Source organism: Episyrphus balteatus, chromosome 2 (genome assembly GCF_945859705.1).
Source record: "Episyrphus balteatus chromosome 2, idEpiBalt1.1, whole genome shotgun sequence".
Lineage (NCBI taxonomy): Eukaryota > Metazoa > Arthropoda > Insecta > Diptera > Syrphidae > Episyrphus > Episyrphus balteatus.
The window spans coordinates 58,147,992-58,171,355 of NC_079135.1; the positions used below are offsets into that span (position 1 = coordinate 58,147,992).

The following is a 23,364-nucleotide window of genomic DNA, read 5'->3' on the forward strand; positions in this document are numbered from 1 at the left end:
GTTGAAAAAAAAATTAACTTTTCACTGAAATTTTAAGAAGATTTTCTCTAAAAAAATAATGAGAAATCCCTATGGAAGAACCTTATTAATCGTTGATTTTAATAAGATTTCCTTATGAAACATATTGGCACTAAAAGAATTTGGCAATCTGTTAGTTTTTAGGTGGTCAGGGTGTTGAATCTTTGGTTGGACCAGATATCAAGGGTACGAGTCCCAAGGCAGCCCAATACTTTTTTTATTTTTTTATAAACAATATTGTGAAATTATTTTTGACAAAAAGTACTCGTACTCAAATTCTCGACCTATGGTACGAAAGACAAATAGTTTAAAGATTTAAATTTTCAAACTGCTGACTCTATACTTGTGAGTTCTGACACATTTCTCTTCCACACCATCGGCCGATGCGTCCTAATAAAAGAGAGACATTGGCAACGGCGACACACAACCAGTTTTCTTATGACGCGACGTTATCACGTAAAATTATCATCAGAAAACCGACTTCAAAGGCAACTATTTTTTTTTTTTTGTTAAATGTGTGATGGCTTTTTGAATTTTGAAAAAACTTTGATTTAAGAATGTTTAATGATTAAAAACATTTAAACTACTTTGATTTTTACTTGCGATATAGGTACTATAGGGCAAGTTTAGGATTCGTAAAAAAAATCGAACTCAAGATAACAATTTTACATGACATTACGATGATGGAGAATGTCAAAAAAGTGGGTCCGGCAATTCTGTCTGTCTGTCTGTGTGTCTGTCTCTATCTGGAGCTGCAGCCTAAACGAGTGAAGTGATTGTCATCCAACTTGGTAGTTAGCAGTTTTTGGGGATTCCCTAGAGGGGAAATTGAATTTTTTTTTTATCACCAAAACTAACGGTACCTGCCATATAACGGAAATACAAAAGTTAATTTTTTTTCAAAAACGGCTCTAACGATTTTGATTAAAATTTTTGTGTGTAGTATTACATATAAGACCCAACTTTTGTAATAAAAAAAATATTTTTTGTACCGTTATTAATGGTACCTGTCATAGATCGGTTTTTTTCGTTTCTGAATATCTCGTACAACAATATCCCGATTTCAATGAAAATTTTTATACAAAAGTGTTTATTAAAAGATAATATTAAAATTTTAGAAAATGTTCAAAAAACCCAATTTTGGATTTTTAAAAATATTTCAAATTTTTTTTTTTTGAAAAATCAATTTTTTGAAAACGGATCGATGAAAAATTTTGAATTTAGTTTTTATGTGTAAATTAATTATTTTTCCAAAATGGCATACCAACTTTTTTTTTGAAAAATGTTAGAAATTTTTTATATATAAAAAATTATTTTTTTAAAAAACGGCTCCTAAAATTGTAAAAATACATTTTTATACAAGTAATAAAATGGCATACTTGATTTTTTTTTTAAACATAATTTAAAACGGTGTTCAATTAATTATAAAAACAGATTTTATTTTTTTTACACTACCTTTCAAATTTCTTGAAAATATCAAATTTTTCCTAATTTTCTTGAATAAAAATCTTTAACATTAGAGTTACTTTGAGCATAAGAGCAAGTATGTGCGACCCCAGTCGTGTATTTTATTTAATTATAGTCTAAGACTACAAGATTTTGTATCAATTAATTATATTTATGCTGTAGATCACTGATGGAAAGAAAAAAACTTACAAACAAAAAAAAACTATTTTGATTTAAATACTTTGGGGGATGATTTTGCGCTGAAGACTATTAGTCTTCAGCGCAAAATCATCCCCCAAAGTATTTAATGTCGTTTTCTTTCACTCCAATGAGAGTACCCTTTTAGTACTTATTTTTGCACTTTTGAAGTTTTTGTGTTCTTTGACGCCACAAAAGTGTAAAAAAAAAATTACTCCGGAGTAATTTTAGTACTACGGAGTACCCCGGATTTACTCCACATTTTTAGTCAGATCTACACCGATTTGCACACACACTTATGAAGTTGAAGTTTGACATTTTAAAATTTTGTTTGAAAAGTGAAAAATGCGAAAAGTTTTTCTTTCAAACTCTTTTGTTATTAACAAAAACAATCATTATGAATATATTTTCTATTGTATTATATTCCGTCAGATATATTTCTTCCATTTTTTCTTTAATTCTTCACTTTTTCCAAAAATGAAATTGAAAACCGAATAAAAAAAATTTTCAGCCAGCGTTGTGCATCAATAAAAAAAAATCCTGTGTCATATAATAAAAAAAACCCATTTTTTTCTGCGTTGATGGGATATTTTTTATTTTACAATTATGAAATCAAACTAAGGGTGTGTGTCAATTAGGCTGAAAAAACCGATCAGAAGCATAATGAAAAATATACCAAAAGTAAAACTTAGTCCGCTTCTACACGAAGACGCAAAGCGCGAGACGCGCATAAGAGCAAGTAAGAAAGAAAATTCAAAAAAAGGGAAGGAAGAATTTCTACCATGAGTCTCCGGCAAAAAATTGTGTGACTCTTTTTAACGTTTCTCTTTGATGTTGTTCTTTTTTTGTTGTTTTGCTTTATTGGATTTCGTTGGTCGCAGAGTCTGCTTCGTCGGTTGTGTATTATTTGCGTGTTTAGTAACTTTTTTAATTTATTCAAGTATATTTTGGTGCTTTTTTTTTTGAATAAAAATACATACGAAAACAAAAACAATATAAAACCAAAGAAAATAGCTGTCAAATTGGCGTCTTCTAAAAAATACTTTAATTTTCAGATAGTTTTGTATGGGCGAGTATGGGAGGAGTTTCATGAAAAACCCTAATATTCGAAATCAAAATATACCATGAAGCATTTGCATGAAGTAATTGCCCCCTTGGAAGTAGAAAAAATATTAACTACTGCGATTTTGTTTTAGTTTTTACAAATTTTTCCCTAGGCCGGTTATCACTATTTTTTTCAAGGAAATTATCCATTTTTGCCTTGTCACACACACAATTAAAAACAAAAAAATTACTCTAATTATGTTCTTTCACTCCAGAAAATGGAGTAAAAATTTAGAGTACTCCAATAGAGTGAAAGAAAACGACATAAATCAAAATAGTTTTTTTTTGTTTGTAAGTTTTTTTCTTTCCATCAGTGATCTACAGCATAAATATAATTAATTGATACAAAATCTTGTAGGTACAGAGGGGGCTATAATAGCGCGTTATATTTACGGTGTAATGAGATTTGATCTCTTTTTTCTATAAATATTAGTCCAGACAAAATAAACATAAAAAAGGGCAAACCCAGATATAATTCGCATAGAGCTGAAAATTGGTACACAGCTTTTAAATGTCGATTAAAGTAATAACAATATAAATATCCACTTTGAGTCGACACCTTACTGATTTCATAATAATTTTTTACTTTTAACAAAAAACAAAAACTTTTTATGCTAAAAGGAGTACCTTGAATGCATTTCGGAATGTTGTCATTCCATCCTCAGCATCACGACTAAAGTTGAAAGTAGGTGTTGTTATTGTTGTTGTAGGTGATATGATGTTAGATAACGCGAGAGAACAAGTACGATTCAATGTTCCCGTTATCTAAATTCATAGCGTTTGAGTCTTTTTTTCATATGCATCAAGCTTTCGGTCAACGAATAGTTCTTTCACCAGTCGATTAAAGTAAAATGTCAAAAGTCCCATATGTGCATAAAAAGTTATTCAAGTTTTAATGTCTAAAATTTAGGTTTTTCATGTACATATAACTTTGAAACGGGAGAAGCTATCAAAAAAAGGTTTACGGATGATTTATAGGTTTTGTAATTCCCTAAAAGATGTTAAGGCATAACTACACTCAAGTAGCACAAAAGTCTAAAATACACCAAAATATTTGGGGTATTTTTTGCACTTTTGTGATATGCATTTTGAATATAAAAAATATACCATTTTCTCGTATATAATAAACTCCGCTGGTTAAAAAATTAAATCGATTTTGGTATATAAATAGAGCTAGTGGTATACAAAATAAACTGGTTTTTGGTGAAAAATTATTCCTTTGAAATTGAAAAATACACAATAAATCTATAGATAAAATACACCATTTAAATTATTCTGATTTATAATTTGAACCAAAGTTTATTTTTTAACCTTAAATAGTACACTATTTCTCATGAAAAAAATGAAAATAAATTATTCTCTATCCTATCACAATACAATTAACTAATGATTAAATATGAATTTGAGTGCCTAATTTAAGAACGAAACAAATTCCATCTACTTATTTTAGACACTACCCCGTCTAAAAATCGAGCGCCTCAAATATTTCAATGAATTAATGATTTTTTTTTTTAGATTTTAAAAATCAGTTTTTCAAAAATAATAATTTTTTTGTTGTTTTTACATTTTTTTAGAAGCATTCTCTTATTATAATATAAACGAATCGAAAAAAGTAAGAATGCGGGATATTAGGCGGATATAGTACTATTATAGTAAAATAATTAATCGCTGTTTTCATTATTTAAATGGCGGCCATGGAAAAATATGACGTCTCCCATTTATGCAGTCTGGTGAATTTTATGTCCACAGGGTGAACTTCCTACACCAAAGAGAGTGTAAAAAATATACCGTTTCGGTTCATTTGAGAATCGAATAATTTTATGCACCAATAATGGTGTATTATAAAAACAATTGAATATCGGCGTATTTTTTGCACGGAATCTTAAAAGAAATGTTGAAATTTTGCACAGAAAAGATGATGGTATAATTTTTATACCATCTTTTTTGATAAATACACCATTTTATTCAAATTTCTCAATTTTACACCAAAATTAATGAATTTACACCAATTTATACACAAGTGTGCTACTTGAGCATACACCACTTTTTGAAAAAGTACAAAAGTGAAAAGATTTTTATTCTGGCTATCGCAATTGTTTTTTAATAAAGAGTGTACAAATTGTTTTTTAGACCAAAAAATAAGCTTTCTGCATCATTTATTTTAATTTTCCAGCCCGAAAAACTATACAAAAATGCGTTTGAAAATTTTCACTTTTGTACTTTTTCACTTTTTGAGCCAATGTAGTTATGCCTTTATACACTTTTTTTTCTACGAGGTATCGTCTAGAAGATATCGGGGTTTTAAAATGTGTCAAATGACGAAAATATCAGTTTTGTGGCTATTATTCTTAAACGATGAGTCCTATCGAAAAGTTGTGTTTGAAAAACTGGTAGATAATGTGCTCCTTTATAATATTACTACATTTTTGTTTTTTGTTAAAGTAGTCTTTCAAAAAGAAAAAAAAATTTTTTTTGAAGATATGCTCAAGTAACACTTATCGTTTTAAAGGTAGTGCGCTCAAAAGAGTGGTATATTTGGAAATATTGTTTTTTTTTTGTATATTTTCGTCATATGGTCAGTGTTATCTAAACAAATTTTCATAGCATGTGTATATTATGTGTTTTGTTTTCATTATATCAGTTTTTATATCTCCAGAGCTGTAATTAAAAAAAAAACTTTAATTTGGACAAAAATCAAAACTATAAGTTTTTTATACTTAACTCTTCTAAAATGCAGTTTTTGAAAAATATTTAAAAATTATTTTATAGCCGATGATATTTTCCATGAAAAATATTGAGACATGCTTTTTAATAAATGCCATCGTTTAGAAGATATTAGCTTTCAGAGAGACTTTTAACATTTTACATTAATCGACATTATTTAAATACTCTGTACCAATTTTCAGCTCTATGCGAATTATTTCTGGGTTGAATGTCAATTTTTACTGGAATTATTTTGTTCTTCTTCTTTGACAGCTTTTAACTACATAATATAAAACCTTTATCTTGCTCTTTAATATTATTCAAACGCACCAGCCCTACTATCTTTTGACAGATTACGTATGTCCTCATCTAAACCACAGTACACTTATGGCGTTTTTAATTGGCAATCCGGAATTTATTGTTCTTCGATTCGGAATCCCAATTGAACAGTTTTTTTTTATTCCGAAGAATTTGAAGTATGGTGTGAATGTATTGGTTGAGTTTAACATGTTTCACATATATGTGTATTCGCGCCAAATTTCATTTGTATTTGTGCTGCAAACATTTTGTACTGCTTACATTTAAATCTATGAATGTGTGAGTGATTCTGATTCTGTTGTTAAAACCAGAAGAGAATTTCTCTTTTTTTCAGAATCAGAACTGTCAGTTTTGCGCAATTGAACGGATTCAGATTGCTGTTTTTTGCTTCCAGATTGGCAATTAAAAACGCCATTATAGAAGATAATATATATTGCGCAACTTGTCACTCATACAAACAAAGAAGATCAAAAGTGAGGAACTACCAAATTCCATGTGTGTAATAAAAAAACTATTACTACATATAAAAAAAAATTGTAAACAATAAGTTGACCAATAAAAATAACAGAAAAGTGAGAGCTCCGATTTGGACAACCTGCGCCAAATTGAAAAAAATGTGAATCTGAACAACTTATTCTTCCCGAGTGTCAGTTCTACATCAGCGCTATTCGCTCGTAGAATTCCTATTACAGCACATGAGGAGTGTGCGGTTGCGGAGCATAGTTCACTTTTACAGAGAACTAGATAAATGCGTTGAGGGAAAAAAACTTAAAATCAACGAAAACCTTGTTAATTCAACTATTTTTCAAAATGATTTTGCGTTGAAGAAGATAATTTTAAAATCAAAGAAGAACATCGTTAGTTTGAAGTGGTTTCTAGCTATAAAACATTATTTTATAAAAGTTTTTTTTTCAACTTAAAAAAAAGCATCAATAAAAAAAAAATTGGCAGCCATTCGGGATCGATCCTACAACTCCTTGTCCTGGGTCACAAGGCTAATAGAATGGCGATTATTGGAAATAAGTGTTAAAAAAATTGCATCAAAAATTTTTTACTTGCTCTATATGTACGGTGACCATATTTCTGGAAGCGAAACCAGGGACAGATAAAAAATTCGTTGGATCGTTTTGAAAATATTGATTTTTCAAAAAAAAATTTAATTTTTTTTGAATGAGTTTTCATATTTTTCCTCATTTTGATATTTAGATATCCTAAACGATTTTATGGGAGCATTTTTGTTGAAATCATTTAAATCTTTTACTTAATCAGAAATCAAGCAAATGGTTTTATAACATGACCCCCCCCCCCCCCCCCCCCTGGATCCACCACTGCAAGGACGTGTAACCGCAGTCGTGCATTTTATTTCAACAAAATAAACAGCAACCTAGAGCAGTAGTAAAATGCATGATAAAACAGCTTGCGCTAACTTTACACCATGCATGTCAAACTTGCGCACAGTGGGAAAAAAGTGGAAAAAACTCATTTGTGTGAAAGCTGGATTTTTTTAAATGTTGGAAGTATTTCTTACAGTAATTATGTTGTAGAATCGGATGTGAAAGCATTTCGTTGAAAAAAATTTCCAGATATTGAAATGTGTATTCAATTAAAAAATTATGAAAACTGATGTAAATATGAGTATTTCTTTGATGGTATAAAATCAGTTAAATTTTGACTTTTCAAAATTTTTTTTTGTAAATACCTATATTAAAAATAAACAGTTTATAACAATATCAGTTACAAGTTTAGCGGAAAAAAAAAATTTCGATTCTTGATTTTAAGAATACTTATAATTTTCAAGAATTTTGAGTTCAAAAATTGTTTTACTACTTCCTCTGTTTGCCTCTGTGGGCGGTGTTGGAGCTCAAATCATCATAAATTACTTTATTTTTGAATTAAATTTTGAATAATTAACTTACTCTTAAATTGAATAAAATGTACTACTTTTAATATATTTATTTTTGAATTTGGCGCTTCATTTATACGATTCGCCATAATAACTTATTGTTGAATTCGCCTTAAAAATGTTACTTAAAAATAACGTAATTAATTTCTCTCTCTAAAAAACTGCAATAAAATGTATGTATAAATAGAAGCTTTCAACTTTAGTAAAATCTCTTTCTTGTTTAAAAACCCTTAGGGGAAAAATCGCTGCATTTTCATTTCGTCGTTTGCTACAAGTTTATAGTTTCGCTTTTATAGTATATCGGCTATAATATAGTAATTTAAAAGTTATAGGATCTAAAGTAATTTCGCTTAAACGAATATTAGATTCAACCACAAAAAAAAATTAAAATAAAGATATGACTAAAATTAAAACCTACAAATTGTTTCTTAAATTTCTTCCTAAGTCTTAAACAATAATTAAGCTTGCAAGAAAATCTTATTTTCTGAAACTTTATTAGAAAGAGAGGGATTAGTAAAAAAAAAAACAAAATTAGGGTTCAAACCTATTTTCTCTTTTTGTAGGCGTGGCAGTGGGCGGTAATTTCTGGAGTTGGTTCCCCTTGCTTTTAATAATCTTGCCTGAAAATTTCATTAAAATCGGTTCAGTGGTTTAATTGAGTTTTTTCCAGTTTCCCATACAACGTGCATAACGGTTTCTATTAGAACTTTTTTCCTTCTTTCAAGACCTGTTTAAATCTTTTCGATATCTTTTTTATTTCCCGAGATATCTTAAAATGTAGTAAGTGGGTTCGGCTTCATTATCATAAAGGAGATAATGACGGTATAATTTATATGGTAGATATACCATGCCAAACAACTCAAGATATCTCAGGCAGTAAAAAAGATATCGAAAAGATTTAAACAGGTCTTGAAAGAAGGAAATCAGTTGTTATATAAACCGTTACTAAATATCTTCAGACAATTTTACTTATATGTATAAAAAAATAAGGTCCGAAATAGTCAAAAAAAAACTTTTTTTGCATTTTCTAACGGTAATATTTCAAAAACAAGAGCTGATTAATTTTTTATGACTTCGGGTTCGAGTTCAGAACATCGAAAACCTTCATAAAAGTATAGTTTGGTTACTGCAAGTCACGTTGTCTTCGTTAAATTTCATACAAAAGTACTAGTTTTTGACTTTTTTTCACTTTAGTGGCCGGGGAAGTGGGCGGAAATTACTGGTGTTGATTTATCTTCTTATTTCCTACTATTCCCCAAAATTCCATCAAAAACGGTCCAGTAGTTTAGATTTTACGGAGTTTTTTCCACTCTCCCAAACAAGGTTTCCCACTACGAATAACTTTGCGGCCCTCCAAATTTTTAATAACTTTGAACTTTAGGTTATAATTTATATTTTCTTTTCAACGCATATTCACCTCTTTTTTTTAATGAACAAATAAATGTAAAATGAACTTAAAATACAAAATTATTATTTTTTAAAATCTCGGCTTTCAAATGCAACTTAGCTGTTTTTGGACATCAGAAGAGAAACAAGAATTTGACATGTGCAACATGTCAAATTTAGGTAAATCTTTATCGTAGTATCAAAAATACTATGCGGAAAAAATCTAAACATTAAAACTGATTTTGAAAGAGGGTTGTAGATACGTTACAATTTCTAGAAAAGAAAAAAAATTGAAAAATCAACTTTTTTGAAAATTTTGACCGTTACATATGAAATTGAGTCGTATTTTAGCGGAATATTGAATAACAAAAAAACTAATCGAGCAACAAAATCGAGGTTTTTGGATTTCGTCTTAATATAGGTTACTTCAAATTTGTGCAAACAAAATTTTTTGAATTTCGCATATTTTTGAATTTTGAATAGTTACTTTTGAGCTATGTTTTTAAAACAAAATCTTGAATATTTCAAAAACAGTTTGAGCTACAAAATTGGGGTTTTTATCAAAAATAATGTATTCAAAAGCTACAATTAATGGCAAAAGAAAAAAACTTAAAAAAGTGATTTTTTAAAAAAGTCTCCACTGGCCTCATCAAACCGGAAGTGCACTTCTGAAACAATTTTGGGCATCAAAAAATATTAATTTTCTCACTTTCGTCCGCTTACTTCAGTCTTATTTTAGCGGAATTATGAATGACAAAAAAATTGTTCAAGCTACAAAAACCAAATTAAAGTAATTGGAAAGCATTTAAAAAGCTACAAATTTGGAGGTCAACTAAACTCATTGATTTCAATCACTTTAGATTTTGTCCGCTAAATTCAGACTTATTTTAGCGGAAAATTCAAATTCAAATTAAAAAAACTATGCGAGCTAAAAATTTTTGGCTTGCGCAACAAGTTAGCATTTAATTAGCTACAATTAATGAGATAATTTTTTTTGATTCCGCCACAAAGTGTCCGCCAAAGTAAGGGACGTAAAAAATTCCATCTTTTAATAGGGTAAATAGGAGTAAAACAAAATTGCAAAAAATTGGCTATTTTCTAAATGCGACAATGTAAATAAAGAGTTGAATTTTTTTTTAATCCATAGATAAATTTATTACAAGACTAACAATGGTATCAAAAAAATTTCAAAACAAAGTCATAAATGTAGTGATTATAGGTAGAGGAAATTTTTTTTGACAATTTGAAAAACGTCATTCGAAGCGTAGCGTTTAAACTTTTAGAACATGTAGTCTTAACCGTGCGAATACATGTGTGTGCAAAAAATTGGTATTTTAAAATGATTTTTGACTGAATAACGGGAAAGACAAGTTTTTTTGTCCCAGGTTTTTTGAACGAACGACAGGACTATTAGTCCTGTCTATTATCTATCTACAATATAAATTTCATTCATTTATCTGTTGAAAAAAAGATAAAAATAAAAAACGGTTAAAAACGTTCAAAAAACCTGGGACAAAAAAACTTGTCTTTCCCGTTATTCAGTCAAAAATCATTTTAAAATACCAATTTTTTGCACACACATGTATTCGCACGGTTAAGACTACATGTTCTATTTTGTAGTCACAATTTTGAGATAACGGTTAACTAAAATTCTTCGGACTTATCGCGGATTTTCCCTATTTCCCAAAAAAAAAACACTCTTTCACCTAAAATATTTATATAGACTGTTTGGATTCTTAATTTCTGTTATAAATGAAACATTTTTACCAATTTTCAACAGACAATATCTTTTGATCTGGAGCAGATACAAATTTAAATTTAACTTTATTGAGCATCCTGATGATATTACCTTTAATTTTATAGATCACACATAGCTGAACATTTACTACAAGCTATACAATGTTAAATTAAAAAACTTCAGAAATACCTCAAAACACCTGTGGAGATCTGTATCCCATGACCAGCCACCAGTGTGGGAAGTACCGTAATCTCAGTTTGGAATTTCGACATGTTTGGCTTTAAAAAATTCTTACTTTTTTTCTAGGCATCGCAAAAATAATATTGAAACGTCATTTGAAAGGTGAAATAATGAGCTTTCACATGATATAAAATTGTTTATAGGTTGTCATTGAAAAAATTGATTCAATAGCGTGAGAAGATAAAATTATATGTTTTTTTTTTGCTTTTTTTTATGAAAATCGATCGATTTCAAAAAATTCTAGCTCTTTTTGTAGATGTCTAATAGACATGATCGATATACATGTATATTTTGAGCTGAAGCAATAAGCTTTCAGGTGGTATACAATTTATTACAGGTTGTTATATCAAAAACATGGATTTTTGGATGGAAGTGATTTTTTCACTTATTTCATAAGAAATGATTGTTTTTAATAAATTATTTCAATACTTTTTGCGCATTGCAAAAATTTAAAAATGGTTGTAGGTATTCTTTAGAAGAAATATTTGGCTTTTTAATGATATAATTTTTTTTGTAAGCTTTTAAAATAAAAAAATTAATATACATAAATGAGAAAAGAAAAAGAGGTATTTTTTTAGCTTTTTCTTGTAAATTAAGATTGTTTGAAATAAATAAACGGTTCAACAACTAGTTTTCTTACGACGTTATCACGTAAAATCATCGCCCGTAAACCGGCTTTACAGACAACCTCTTTTTTTTTCTTAGAATATACCCATCTCTCAAAATCTACTTATCTCATCCCGGGACACCCTGTATATGTAAATCCACGTACCTAATTATACAAAAGAAATATCATTTAAAATTTTTTTAATAATAAAAGAACTTTAATGAATAACAAACAAATAAATAAAATGTATTTTCTTCAACAAGTAAAAGCAACTTAAATAAATTAAAAAAAAAAATTAAACTCAGAGAAAATCGTTAGTAATTTCAACAATTTTATACTTTATCGTAATTATGTGGGTTAAAAAAATTCCCAACAACATTATTCTTAATTATTTAAGAATGCAAAGTGTTAGGAGCAAATATTTATTTTTTAAGAATAAAATGTTAAACCAACAATTTATTTCTTTTAAAACCAAAAGTATTAAAAATAAAATTGTTGTAATAAAAAAAATATTTTTGAAGCAAGAATTGAAGGCTTAAAGTTATTTAAAAATGGATTGTTAAGCAAACAATAATGTTTTTTTCTCTGAGTGTTGCTATTAAATTGATAAGTTACATACCGTCGGTCTCATAAAAAACCTCGTAACTCCCAAAATCAAAATTTTACAGAAGATACGAAGGAGTAAACAAACAACAGAGTAGTTGGGAAGAAACGCTCTGTGCAAAATTTGAATTTAAGTCTTTTTAGAGTTTTCGGAATGACCCCAAAATTTCTGGGTTGCTCCGCTGACATATTTTTAAAAGAATGGCATTCAAAAGTCATTTTTGAAAAAAAGTGGAGTTACGAGGTTTTCTTATGAGACCGACGATATTACATATTTTTAAAAAATATTTGACAAAGGTTTGTTCGATGAATTAAATTTCTTATAGGAGTTATTTCTTATTATTAATTAATTAATTCTTTCTTTGTAGGTTTCACAGCAGATGGGGAAGATGATAGTAGTTCATCAAAAAGACGCCGATCGAGAACGAATTTCAATTCCTGGCAACTTGAAGAACTTGAAAGAGCATTTTCCGCAAGTCATTATCCCGATATATTTATGAGAGAAGCCTTAGCTATGCGTTTGGATTTGAAAGAGAGTCGCGTTGCGGTAAGTTTAGTTTTAATTAAATAAAACTAAAATAAGAACTGTGTTCTTTTCTTCTCCGATTTTATGAATTATAATAAAAGTAACATTTAGGCTAGGCGCACACATGCGATTTTAGTCGCGCGATTATTCAGTCGCAAAAATGGATCACAAGGATTTCAATGGCTATGCACACACATGCTTCCCGCGATTAAAAATTTGAAAATTGTGTCTACAGTCATTGAAATTGTTGTCTTCTAATTTGCGACTGAATAATCGCGCGATCAAAATCGCATGTGTGCGCCTAGCCTTAATGATAAAGGCATCTAATAATATACAGGGTGATTCAGGAGCAATGTGCCAAAAAGCTAGAGCATTTAGGTTGTGTTGAGACAAGAAAAAAATCGTATAGGAGAGGGGGTCTATTCCCCTTCATTTAGCGGGGAGAAGCAATTAAAAAAAAATCAACTTAATTTGAAAAAAAAATTATTAAAAATCAACTGGTACCTACACCTACAATAACGTGCTGTACCTTTTTGTAAAGCTTTTGAATTTATCAACTTTTTTCATTGATAACACCTAAAAACTTACCTGAGAATTTTTCTTATTATGTCTGGGGTGCTCGCCTAGAACCGGCCATGAAGCTATGATGTTGGGGACATCAACAAATTAAATATTGGTTCAAGGACTGCGACTTTAAAAGATGCCACCTTTCCACTAGACCTTGTAATGTTTTTGCATTTTACTAAGTTTTGATCATTGGAGATGTTGTTTTGAATAAAGACAGATTTAATGTGATTAAGAATATCGGTGAGAGATGTTGAAATATCAAACTTTGGAGCAGAATTAGAAATAGCTGAGGGAGGGGTGATACTAGTTGAGTTTTGAGCTAGAATCAATTTTTCAATGTTATTATTGCGTGAACTAACATCATTAATTGAAAGATTATTGCTGAAATGACTGAAAATTTGCAGTTCTTCTTGAATAGACGTTGGGGCAGGGTTTTCGAAAGCATTAACCTATGTTTGGTTGTTACTGGGAATTGTGAAATTAGAAATTTCAATATTAATAAATCTATTAAAACTACCTTTTATACTTTTTAACTCTTGCTCCAAAGTTTCAAAATGATTGTTGCATTCATCAAAATTTCATACTCTCAAAATCCTTTGAAAGTTTGAAAACAGATTCAGAAATTTTAGTATTGCTTGAATTATAAAATGTATTGTATTTTGTAATGTTATTACTAATCAAAATCAAATTTTCATTGATTTTTGTCAAAAGTCGCGAATTTTTTTCAATTTCCGAATTAATTTTATATATTTTACTGTCTAATACCTCATTAAGGGTATTGTCTAAGTTATTCAATGATTTTACAACTTTGGAGTAGTTTTTTTCACTGCTAAGAGTGTTAAGTGATACAGCTCTTGTGCTGGAATGTATAACTTTTTCGATTTTATCGATATTACCGGTCAGATCAATAAAATGATCATAAAGCAATCCAACTTAATTTTCCAGTCTAAAGAATCTTTCGGAATTATTATCCACTACAAACCTTACCTCGTCTACATTATTTGTGACACTAGGGAAACTAGTATGTATTTAAATTTTGCAGTTGCAAAGAAATGTTTGAAGTTTTGCAGTGGTTACACAAAAGTGAGAACTTTTGCAGATCGATCGTTTGCATTCTTGTGAGTCTTTCTGAGGCTTCAGTAATTTTTGAATTACAAAAAAAACACATTATTAAATCCATATTGTAAGTACCGAAAAAAAGACAAATATTTGAAAAATAAAATGGCAGGTGGTAACCTAGAATTGTCTATGCCACTGTGTATGTATGTAGCATCAGATCACACAATAACACAACACACAAAAAAAAAACAAATATTAATTGAAATGCAATTGAATTAAAAAAAATATTATTTTTTTAAAAAGATGATTGATTATTAATTTAAAGTATCACTTACCCCTGAATCAGAAGAAAAATAAATCAATTTTAATTGTTCAAGCAATAATAAAAAGAGAAGTGGAAATATTTAGTACATACTAAAAAAAAAGAGAGTGATGGATTGTATTAGGTTTAGGTTAGACAATAGACTAGACACTGTAAAAAGCTACCAACAACAATAGACCAAGAGAACAAAACTGAAAGAGTATGAAGCACACAACATGTACGTGATGCAACATACAAATACACTATTATAAAAGTCGATACAAAATTACATCACATTTTTTTTTTATTTAAATAAAATTTATATATTTAAATTGAAACAAAAACATTCATAGTGGGTATATGGGTTGTAAGGGTCTGCTGATCGTGATCGTGATAGGATGATGAACTCTGCAATAAAAATTAAAAGAAACATATGAGCACCGAAAAGAAAATTTTACTTCGGAAGAAAGATAGAGAGGATAAAAAACAACAAAAAAAAAAATATTCAAAATTATCTATTTCCTGATAATAATTAATTGCCTGTATCATAGATCGCCGAGATTAACGATTTAACGATATTTTTATTGAACAGTAATTATATATATACAATTTGCTTAAAGCTAGTTATCTAAAAATTTACATTGATTATATTAGTATTATGTTGGCACAAAAGGGGCCCAACGTTTTTACGTTTTTTTTTTTTTAATAAGCTAAATTTACAGTTAATTGTAATTGTGTTTGTTTTAAATATTAATTCTGCTGGCAGCTTCTTAACTCAGGTTGTTCAAGTCCGGTTGTCATTGTGAAGGTTGGATTAGGGAGGGGGTGAGGCTTTCAGCCACGATGGTGAGCTGATCCAGGATCAGCGTAGAAGGGGATGTTCTCTTCGTCGTTGGTTGATATCAAATCCTCATCCAAAAGTTCCTTAGCTTCTAGGTACCGCTGCACAGTGTGTCGTCCCCTTATGATAAATCACTTTTTTTTTTGTTAAAAATTAATATTTTTGCTATTAAAATATAATTTAGAAGTGTCAACTCATATGAAAACATATTTATCTTACAAAATAACCCAGGTTATGTATTCAAAATAAGCTCCGAAACATGAGTACCTCGGAAATCGAAAATATTTTGAGGAATTTATGGGAATCTTTGAGAGTATATATTTCACATTTGGTAATTGTTTGAAAAATTTTGTTAATGTTATTTTGTTTATTTGAGTGTTGTTGTAAAACGTATAACAAAAAAAAAATTAAATTTATAAAATTATATAGGCCAAAAAAAAAAAAAAATTAATTTTTAAACTTAATTTAAAAAAATACTTATTAAATCATATCGATAATTTTTTTATATTATTTTGCCATAGGCTTATACTTAATATTGGCAAAGTTTGGTCTGCTTCTGTTTGCGATTACCAGAGATATTCACATTTATGTGCTACGAGTCAAGTACTCAAAATAATTCATTTTTTGAGAAACATCTTCAAGGGGATCACAAAAATGAAAAAATCGATGTTTTTAATAATTTTTAGCCATACACAAGTAACAAAAAGCTGTTTATGTAATTAAAAATATTTTAAATATTGTTTTCAACAAGAAAAAAATTATATTTTTCTGCATACTAGATTTTTAATATAATTACTTGACCCGGCCACGCTCTACTGTGTATTATAGCGTATTTACCAACCTCGCCGATATAAGAATTTACGAAAATGCAAATAAAACGTTATTTCAAAATTTGAAAGCGATTGACAAAAAACTATTCGAGATTTGCTATGAAACGCAAATAAACATACGATTTTTTTGTATAGAGAATATAAACAAAACAAGTTGACTCCAACTTAAGATTTCTCAAGGTAGAAAAAAGATATTGAAAAGATTTAAACGGGCTTTAAAAGAAAACATTTAGTTCTTTTAGAAACTGTCACAAATTTATTTAAAATAAATCACCACGTTCAAGAACATAACCTCAAAAACTGTTAAAAAACGACATTTCAGATTTTCTAACGGGAATATTTCAAAAACGTGATATGATAGAATTTTTCTGAGTTCGGATTCGAGATCAGCACACCAAAAACCTTACGAAAAGTATATTTTTGTTTATATATAAAAAAAAAATTAATTTTGCTCACAAGTGGCTTCTTCAATAAATGTTAATTTCATAAATTATACTAAAAAAAAAGTAATAGGTTGTTTAATTTGTTAACTTGTAATTTTTTTTTCTATTCCTGCCATAAAAACACAAAAAAAGATATTAAAACTCCAAAAACTTAGCTGCAAGTATTTATGATAAACTTTTGTATGGGCTCGACACACTGTGCGCTGGTTAGACTGTCTTGGCTGGTTTATGACTCTTCCTATAATTGGGTTTGGATGGTTGCTCAGGTTCTGTAGGCATCTTCTGCTTGATTGGATAAGATACTTGTCGAGTTTTATAATTTGGGATTCTTCATACAGTCTCTTGTTGCTGACGTGTTTCCTGCGTATCCTGTCGTAGTGCATGCCTGTATAGATCCTTAAGATCTTCCTCTCCAGGATTGCTAACTTGTTTATGTGGGATTTTGTCAACGTGAACCAGATAGGAAAACAGTAGGTGATGATAGGCCTTATAAGCTGCTTGTACAGGAGAAGCTTTGTCTTTTGGCTGAGTCCGTTTCTTTTCCGCATAAGTGGATAATTGCGATGAAAGGCGAAGTTGGCTTTTTTCAAAACGGCTGCTGCTTGAGGGTTGAATCGGTTCTTCTCATCGAATTGTATTCCCAGATATTTGACGTTATTTTTTGCTGACATTTGTGTTCTATCGGGAAGGCTTATCTTGATTAGACTGGGCCAAAAAAAATAAAATATTTTTTTTTTTTGAAAGTTACTTCGAAAATCTTGTTCAGGATGATGAAAAAAAAAATTGGTGAAAATTTGAGCTGTTAAAAATAATTTTAAGAGGTCTATCATCGGTGTTTTTTATTTTTATACATGATATGATGTGTTACAACAGAACTGCTAGACGATCAAAGTAAAAAAAAAATCTGTTCATTTTTTCTTATATAAAATTAAATTTCTAGCAGTTCTGTTGTAACACATCATATCATGTATAAAAATAAAAAACACCGATGATAGACCTCTTAAAATTATTTTTAACGGCTCAAATTTTCACCAAATTTTTTTTTCATCAAAAAAAAAATATTTTATTTTTTTGGCCCAGTCTAATCTTGATGTTCCTGCAGTTCCTGGCAGATCGAATTCTAGGACTTCCTGGGGTGGCTGGTCGTCTAAAGCATATCAGTTCAGATTTGGCTGTGCTGATTTTGAAGCCCCAGCGCTTATAAAACTCGTAAAGTCGTCTTATGTGGGCTTCAACTTTCCTTGCGGCTAATATGGGTGACTTAGACTTCGCGTACGTGAGAGAGTCGTCTGCAAACAGGAGATTCTGAGCTAATTCTAGGTATGGCTGATCGGATGTGTAAATATTGAAGAGGAATGGTCCTAGCTTCGATCCTTGGGCAACTCCAGCATTAAATGTCTTCATTGTTGATTGGCTGGATTGGATTGGATTGTACAAAGAACGATCTGGAATGAAGAAAGCTGTAAATAATTTTGATAAGTGAAATTGGAAATCTTAGCTGGAAGAGTTTGTGAATAAGTCCTTGTATCCAGACACTGTCAAATGCTTTTTCTATGTCGAGAAAACACCCAACAGTGACTTGGTTTTCGTTTAGGGAGGCGACAACATCGTGTTGGAGTTTTAGGAGTGGATGGGGTGTAGAGTGTTTTTCCCGGAATCCGAACTGCATGTCAGGCACTATGCAGTTGCCGCTGCAAAATGATTTCAGACGCCTAAGTATAAGCTCCTCGAGTATCTTGCTCATATTGCTTAGAAGTGAAATGGGCCTATATCCAGAGACGTCCTTGTTGTTTTCCTTATTTGGTATGGCCACGACTTTAGCTTTTTTCCATTTGCTTGGAAAGAAGCAATTGACAACGCAGTTGTTTAAGATAATTGCCAAGAAAATTATCGCTGAATGAGGCACTCTTTTCAGAATAAAATTAGAGATGTTATCTGGTCCTGTTGACTTCTTTTGATGGCTCCTTTGTAGAATTGCCTGGTCTCAGTGATTGTTTGGGCGCGTTGCACTGAAGTGTTGACTTCTTCTAAAAACTCGGTTCGGTTTGAAGTGATTTTCAAAGTAGTCGGCAAACGCTTTTGCTTTATCTTCGCTAGTTGTAACTTCGCTATTAGGTGTTGTGATGATGACTGGCATAGGAGGCTTCTTTCCGATAACACTGTTGATCTTCTTGAAAGTGTCCGGACCTGGCTTGATTGCTTGGAGTCTCTTCTGGAGCTGGATATCGTTGAAGTGCTGTACTGAGTTCCCAAACATAGTGTTTACACAGTTGAGTTCGCTGAGTACAGTTTGGTAGTTGCTGTTGTTGGTATTTAACTCCCTCTGGTGAATCCTTTGGAGCAGTTTTCTCAGCCGTTGTCTATGGTGGTAGAGGTTCTGGATATATATGGGCAGATGTTGGTATTTATCTTTGGAAGTCCTTCGCTGTTTCTGATTTTCTAGGGCAGTACTGACAGCATTCTCCAAGTAGTCAATTGCAGCATCGATCTGATTGTTTTGAAGATTGCTATTCTCTGCAGGTAGAATGATTGCTCCGTCGATGTCTCTCTGAAGCCTTGGAACATCCAGCTTAGAATAGTTGATGAATCCTTCTTCTGGCTGGTTTGCGGTGGAATCTGGTGTTGTAGATTTATAGAGAGAATAACTGCTTCGTGGTCTGAGTCACTAGTGAGTGTTGTGCAGATATAGTTTCTCAATTCTGGTAGAATGAATACTAGGTTTGAAGTTGCAAGAAAGAAGTCAAGCGTTGATGGTGTTCTCGGGAATGTGGGCTTAGGTTGAGAGATGATGACTAGGGAATGTTGATCACTGTTATCGTGACTTTATAAACTTTATACGAATAAAAACTTTATAGCACTGAACATGAAAGGTTCAAGTCAACGATCTAGCCTCGCACGGAGAGTAAAAACATACCCTCCGAACTGGATTCCCCAGAAATTGACTTCTTCCATTTCAACACTATTTTACAAACAAAATTCACACGGATACCCCAGTGAACCATTCCGCAAACCAACTCATTGGCCAGAACGAGAAAGGAAAACACACAACTAGAACGGATACCCCATTGAACGATTTCGCAAACCAACCCACTAGCCAGAAAGAGAAGGGAAAACACGCAACTTAAACGACGCAACTAGTCGGCAATATCAGAACAAAAGGGCCCAACCCATAGAATCCGTTGCGTTCGTTCCGTCGAAGTTTTCAACTGACAGCTCGATAAAATACACACGTTCTTATGGGAAGCGACCCATAAGCAGAGCCGGTTTTAGGGGGGGGGCAGCCTGGGCCGTCGCCCAGGGGTGCAAGAATTGAGGGGCGCCGCAGGCGCCCCGAACTTTTACAAAAGTTATATAAATAACGAAGTTTTCCAATCGATGTTTTATTTTTTTTTACATTCACAAAGGCGCCCCAATTTTTTTCTATTTTACATTTTCAACGGCGCTCGTATTGTTTGTCCTAAACTTTTTGAAGAATGAAGGCGCCCCCCAATTTTGGGTTAATTTATTTGGCTTCCGGAAGGACAATGGGGTCCAAAATCTTCGTTCATCTTTGAAGAACAAGGCGCCCCAATTTCTTTTGAAAGACTAAAGCAATCCTATTCCTCCTACCAATTTAATTTTTGCAAAGGTGCCCCTATAATAATGAATAAGGAAAGAGAAGGGGACGGACAGAATCCCGAAATTAAAAATCCAGAAAGCCCAAAATCCAGAAAACCCTAAATTCCGAAAACCCAAAAACACAAAATCCCGAAAACCCACAATCCCAAAATCCCGAAATCCCGAAAACCCAAAATCCAGAAATGCCAAAAATTGACAGCTTCTCCATTTCTCATAAAAACTACGTTTGTGTGTGAGAATAAAAAAATAGGTCTGTTCGTTGTTCCCCCTTCCAGGGCACTCTAAGTCATTTCAATTAACTGTGAAAAAAAATCAGAGTTTCTCGGGTTTTCATTTTACATCGAACACCTCAGAGCTTTAGTTTCATCAGCGAACATCGAACACAGAGGAAATAACTCTGGTTGAAAAAGGAGCTACAAAAAACGCTTGACAACGAATTCGGAGCGACCCAGAGTGCCCTAGAGTTCACAACGAACAAACCTTATACATAATATTATAAAGGTATGTTGTTTTCGATTGGCCGTCCGGAAGCGCCTGGAATCATTAAGAAGCGTGCTGCAAGTTTTTTACTCTCCTAGTGAAAAAACAATAACAAAATATTTGATTTTTCACCAATACAGATATTAAATTTTAGAATTGGGTGGAAGCGATTCAAAGTTTTTTATTGGATTTCAGAATGAGTGAATCATTGAGTGATTCCAATCGAAAACGACATTAATGTACCTAGTTGAAAAAGTGTTTGAAAAAATATTGTTCAAATAAAACCAACTGTACCTAATCTTTAAACAAAAAAGTCAGAGATAAAGGTAGTCTTGTCAATTGAGCCTAAATGACATGAATAATTAATTTTTTTTTTTAAGTTAACCTTTTTAAATTAATACACTGCACATTTTTAAGAAATGCATTAACAAGTATATGAGAGGTAAGACATAATCTGCTATTGCTTTTTTTCGTGATTTTAAAAAATTGTTTTTAGATGAATTTTTTTTTTAGAGGCGCCACTTGCAATCTTGCCCAGGGGCGCCGGTAGTACTTAAACCGGCACTGCCCATAAGCGACGGATCGGAAGGAGACGGTCGGATTCGACGGAAGAAGTAGCCCAACTTTCTACTTTTTCATCCGTCGTACCCTTTGACATTGGTTGTCAACAATAGACCAGTTCGATTTTCTGTTTCTGAGTGCACGCCGGGGAATTTTAGAACTGTGTTCTTTTCTTCTCCGATTTTATGAATTGTGAACTTTAATTGTTTATTTGTGAAGAAAATGTAATAAAAGTAACATTTAATGATATATCTAATAAATTATATCAATTAAATACTAAAATTCTGTTGTAGAGTTCAATTTCTCTATGCCAAAGTCATATCTACAAATGATAATCTGTTATTAAAAATTGTTTTTAACTGAAGAGCAAGTACCTACATGAAATCTAGTCGCGCATTTTATTTTATTAAAAAAAAGAACAACAATAATAGTTAAACATTTCTTGCATCAGAACTTCCTTAGTGCACATTCAGCGATAAAATATCGAACACACCTTGGAATTTGGAGTGAGCTGTCAAAAAGCAATCCGTCATACGACGTATTCTATGACGGTGTTCTCATTGGCCTCAGTCAACCGACTCATTTTGACGTAAGGCCACACCGTCGCGTCGTGTTCAGACACAAAAGTAGTGTGAACACTCCGCATTCATTTTGCCTTTTGTAGTTGTTGAATTCTATTCCAATTACTCATCTTAATTGTTTATTTCAAGAAATCAAACACGAGTTTGCAACTTTGTTTCAAAATATTTATTTATAACGGTAGTATTCGTTGACATAACACAAAGGAAAATGTTGAAAAAAAAATTATTTGTTTTCTCGCTCCAACCTTAAGGCAAGATTGGGAAACTTCAAATGTCAAAATAGCAAATGTCAAAAAGAGTCCAAAAATTTTAAATCTGTTTAAAATTTCTGCCTCACTTCGCCATCTCTTTCTCACCATAAAGTGCGAGTGAGAAAAAACACAAAGACGTTGCAGTGTTGCCAGGACCGGCTAATTCAAATTCTGATTTCCGATTAATCAAAATTTGGCTCCTTAAGTTTTCAATTTGGCGATTTTTGGCTCCTTCAAAATTAAAAACTTTATAATAAAAGAACTTGATTTTTTATATTTTATTATGATGACTCCTTAAAAGTCTTCGAAGTACAACTAAACTTCTTCCTAATAGAATCTGACTTCTTGCTGAAAAGCGCAATTGTAAATATATCTACTTCCATTTCGTTCATATGAGGCGTCAATATAATAATGGGTCAAGTCCACTTCTCTAGGTTGGATGTTTTAAGGTCTTAAAAATTAAGGGTTTCGTTTTATATCCAATAAAATAAAAGAAAGACATTTTGGAGATATGTATCGATCTGTGAAACATTTACATATTTCAAAAGTTCCTTTAGTTTCTGAAGAAAAAAGCTTCTCAAAGTTCAGAATAATGCACAAATTTCAAATGGACTTGACCCATTATTATTCTGAACGCCTCATATTTTGTTTCCACTTTTCCACAATGTATATTTGTTTTGTTATTCATTACTAAAATAAAAATTAGAGAACCTAACTTGAAGTCTTATAAATTTAATACAAAGTATTCATTATTTCTTTTTTTAATTTTTGTTTATGTTATAATACCATCATCTAAGTTAATTAGAAGTTGAAAAAAAAAATGATGAAAAAAAATTTAAAAAAAATAGTACAATATAAATAAATTATGAGCTTTCATGAACAATTTTTGAAATTGCCGATTTTTGGCTCCAAGGCTTTTAAAATTCGGCTCCTTGCCTATAAAATTCTCTGGAAACACTGGTCGGTTGACTGAGGCCAATGTGAACACCGTGTATGGGTCACCCCTTTCTGTCCCATCCTTCAACTTCAACGAATTGATTGA

At 31.1% G+C, this 23,364-nt stretch overlaps 1 protein-coding gene across 1 annotated transcript in view; it reads left to right on the top strand.

The window, feature by feature from the left end:
* Nucleotides 1-23,364, top strand: part of LOC129908819 (homeobox protein unc-4-like) — a 40,439-nt gene that overhangs the window by 11,226 nt on the left and 5,849 nt on the right. The window contains exon 2 of the mRNA XM_055985623.1: nt 12,633-12,811. Coding sequence (XP_055841598.1) covers nt 12,633-12,811 — 179 coding nt within the window. The remainder of the gene's footprint in view (nt 1-12,632; nt 12,812-23,364) is intronic.